At 42.7% G+C, this 3,838-nt stretch overlaps 1 protein-coding gene across 1 annotated transcript; it reads right to left on the bottom strand.

Annotated features, from left to right (window-relative positions):
- Positions 1 to 1,446: 1,446 nt before the first annotated feature.
- Positions 1,447 to 3,085, bottom strand: LOC134539424 (helix-loop-helix protein delilah-like). Its single transcript, XM_063381451.1, has one exon. It carries the CDS (start codon positions 2,647 to 2,649, stop codon positions 1,927 to 1,929), a length of 723 nt encoding a protein of 240 aa, XP_063237521.1. The 5' UTR covers positions 2,650 to 3,085; the 3' UTR covers positions 1,447 to 1,926.
- Between the last annotated feature and the right edge of the window lie 753 nt (positions 3,086 to 3,838).

The raw sequence follows: 3,838 nt of genomic DNA, 5'->3' as shown, positions 1-3,838 counted from the left end.
GATATTTTACAGTTTACTGAAAGTCGTGAGCAAATTTTGGTTTAAACTTGATTAAAATAAACTTAAAAGAATAACTTTAATAAAAATATAATTTACAGTTAAATAAAACTAGTGTTTGTATGCGAAAGAAAACACTAGAGGTTTTCTTACTCATTGAGATGGGACGTTATTACGCTTTTAGGGAACAAGTGAAATGTGGTGAAGTTGAAAAAGAAAAAGTAATTCCTAGCAACATTATGCTAGTTAAGATATTTTAAAATGTTTTATTTAAATTTTTTTTGAATAACTGATAAAAGTACTGAGCTCAACATTTTTTTGAATGATTTCAAAATTTAGTTTGCATGACTGGAAGAAAAACATTTAATGTTAAAATGTATGAAATTACAAGTTAAAATATTCTAATGTTCGTAGCCAATAATCATAAAGTTATTTTACATTCAACTAAAATTAGGAATGCGTTCACAACTGCATAACAAGAAATTATAACCTTAATTTACCATATAATTAATTATATTTTACACAGTTATCGCAAGAAACAAACACTGGTCAAACAAATCGTTTAAAAAGTATAACAACAGCTGTAATTATTTATTTAGGTATTTTTTTATTTCAAATTTTTTATTATTGTATATTAATTTTATAATAAAAAAGTTTTGACACCTTTGAATACTGGGTTAGTAGTTGATATTAATACTAATATTTTTTTTTTAAATTGAACTAAAATAATTTGGACTTATTTATTTTAAATAGGAAAATTTTAAATAGAAATTATGATAATTCACGTTCAAGAAAGTATTATCAAAAATAATATATTTTCCTTATTATACATAGTACCGTACATTCAGACAGATTTTGTTATGCATACTTTTTTGCCATGTATTTTGTTATTAACTTAGATGCTAATGTATTTTTCTTGACACAGAAATAGATGCGAAATGTTAAACATTAACAAACGACGAATGCATATGCTTGGTTGTCTTACGACATAACACGTAAACAAATATGTATGAAAGCGTTGCCTATAGTCAGAAAATAACACAGTGATATATAAAGATTGAAAGACAACAACTAAGTTTTTTTCTATGTTTATTTCTTACGGCTATATTTTAACCATCCAGGTAATTAAGACACCAATATCTGGCTGTTTTGAAACATTCAACACGACAGTATGGTTACGCAATTTCTAGTCGGATTACAACATGAGTTTTCAAAAATTGTAAGCTTGGCTGTGTCTTGGATTCTAAAATTTTTGTTGAAGTGAACCTTGAATTTGTACATCTACGTTTCAAAGAATATCGTTTTACATCTTACATCGTGACACCCACATCGAACATGCTTCAGTGGTCATACGTCGGAACAACTGAGACATACTGCGGAGTATATACATATTAAATTTTTTTTTAATGTTTTTGTTACGACGGACATTTTGGTAACATAAGAGCACAGTTTTGAAGACTTCAATTCCTAATCTTTTATTCTACATTCTTTGCGACAGTTTGATCAAATATAGACAGAACTCTTACCGAAAGTTAATGAACTTAATATTAAATTCCTTTTTCAGTTTTTTTTTCTCAATTTATTATATTAGTTTTTTCAATTTATTAAATTTTCTAAAGTTGTTCTTAGTAACATACAGAGCTAAAAGTACCTGCAACTTGTTTTAAAGTTGACTACCGATAGACTTTCATTATTGTCAATGAATTTTAATTTTTGCATTTAACCTATAGCTAGTGATATTTCACATTTGATCTTTGACAGTAGAATAATCTTGTTTTTCATTGTCAAGTAACGTGAAGTGGATAAACTGTAAGTGGCCTTACACGTAGTACTTCAATGTCGTTAATTGGCTGTATACACTTAAAAGAGGTCTTGTTGGTATTGTGCAACGTTCACTCCCGACGTGGGCGCTCACCCGGAGTATCGAGGTCAGGAGAAGAGGCCGTCCAGGTGGGCGGGGTCGCCGAACACAGGCGTGGACAGCGTCGAGCGACCGAAGTCTGGCGGCGTGAAGCTGCTCGCGTCGCTCAGGTCGGAGCGCAGGCACAGCGAGTCGTCGTCGTCTTCTTCGCCGAAGTCCCCGCCACCGCCGCCGCCGTCGGATAGCAGGTCCTCCAGGTCCAAGTACCTGGGGGCGGATGCAGGGTCGTGTTCCTCCTCCTGCTGCAGCGCCTGGCTCAGCGCCGAGATGTACCTCATGGCGAGCCTCAAGGTCGCTATCTTGGTCAGCTTCTCGCCCTGCGGGCAGGCGTCGGCGGGCGAGTGCGGCACGGCGCGACGGAGGCTCTCGAACGCCGCGTTGATCTCGCGCATGCGGTCCCTCTCGCGCGCGTTCGCCGTCTTGCGGCGGTACTTGCTGAGCGGGGGCGGCTTCTGCTTAGGCCTGCCGCCTCCGCCGCCGCCGCTGATGGACCTCCGGGTCGTCGACTTCTCCACGACTCGCGTCTTCTGCTCCACCTCGAACCTCTTCTGCAGCGAGCGCGGCCTCAGCGAGTACTTCTCGCCTTTCCTCCCCGCACGCGCTCCTTCTTCGTCGGCCCCGAAGCCGTCGTCGTTGTTGTTGTTGGGGTCGGTTCCGCCTGCCGCCCCCGTCGAGAACTGCGCCTGCAAACTCAGCAACGGCGGCATCTGGAACGTCAGGTTGAAATCCATGGTCACGCCGACATCGTCACGCAAAAAAATTTTTTCTTCTTCTTCCAGCAAGCTTCAGTTATCGAAAAATTGGCAACGTCCCGCTGATTTAAATAACGAAAGAGTGATGTGCGGTGGAAAAAAAAACCCTAGTCTCTGTTTGGGCCCGAAGCGGTTGGTACGCGACGCGACGTTCTTTCCCGCGGTGCGACCCTCGACCCGACGCGACCTTGAGATCAGCTGCCGGGACTCTAGCGCGCGCCGTGTAGCGGCGGCCTTGTCATTCACGCGTGCGCGCGAGCGGGAGTGTGGTCCGTTGCCCTCCTCTCTCTCTCTCTCTCTCTCTCGGGCAACGCTCTCCAGACGGCGCGTGACTCGCTCCTCCGGAGGACACCCGCCGAGACGCCTGTGTCCCGCGCTGGCGGCCCGCGATGCTGCGCGCCCCACCGCCGGGCGCGGACTGGCCCCGGCCCGCGAGGTTCGTCGCTTGCCCCAGCGTTCAAGTCTCCGCGCGGCGGCCCGCCGATACCGGCCCGTTCCATGCGGGGGGAAGGGAGGGAACCGCTCTCTTCGCAAAGCCACGCGCCGGATCTTTGCTTTGGAGGGAATATATCATGTCGGGTCCAGTGGCGTAGCCTGGATTTGTGCATGGGGGGGGGGGGGGGTGTTGAGAAGCATGCCCCCCCCCCCTTCCCCCGTATTAAAGCGGGGGGTCCGGGGGTCCTTCTCCCGGGAAAATTTGGATTTTAAGGTGTAAAATAGTGCTTTTTTTTTTTTTTTTTTAGCAGTTTTCGGTTCTTAAATTTAAATATTGTAATGGTAAAATTTTTATTAATTTTAATATGAAATTTGTTTGAGTGATGAATAAGAATTTAATTAAAGATTTGGTGCTAAGGGGGGGGGTGGTTTAACCCCTAACCCCCCCCCCCCTTGTCTACGACCCTGGTCGGGTCCGCAGTAATGTGAAGGATTCGTTTCCATCTTGCCAATATTTTCGAACCTTCCTTTGAATCGCTCGTAACACAATATTATGCAATATCAAAGCCTATCATTGCATATCGGATCCCCTTAACCGGTTTAATGACACTGGTACCGATTGAGTGTTCGAGTTGAACACAATTATTAATTATTTTTATAATGTGGTAAAATGAACTCCACCATAATGTAACGAATTTTAATAGACTAATTGAAATGTTTCAAAACTTATTTA

The sequence above is a fragment of the Bacillus rossius genome, chromosome 15, assembly GCF_032445375.1.
Source record: "Bacillus rossius redtenbacheri isolate Brsri chromosome 15, Brsri_v3, whole genome shotgun sequence".
Classification (NCBI taxonomy): Eukaryota; Metazoa; Arthropoda; class Insecta; order Phasmatodea; family Bacillidae; genus Bacillus; species Bacillus rossius.
This window is presented reverse-complemented; position numbering and strand designations above follow the sequence as displayed.

Bases quoted from the DNA above. Each gene is read 5' to 3' on its own strand.
- LOC134539424 (XM_063381451.1), bottom strand. From the start codon at position 2,649: ATGGATTTCAACCTGACGTTCCAGATGCCGCCGTTGCTGAGTTTGCAG.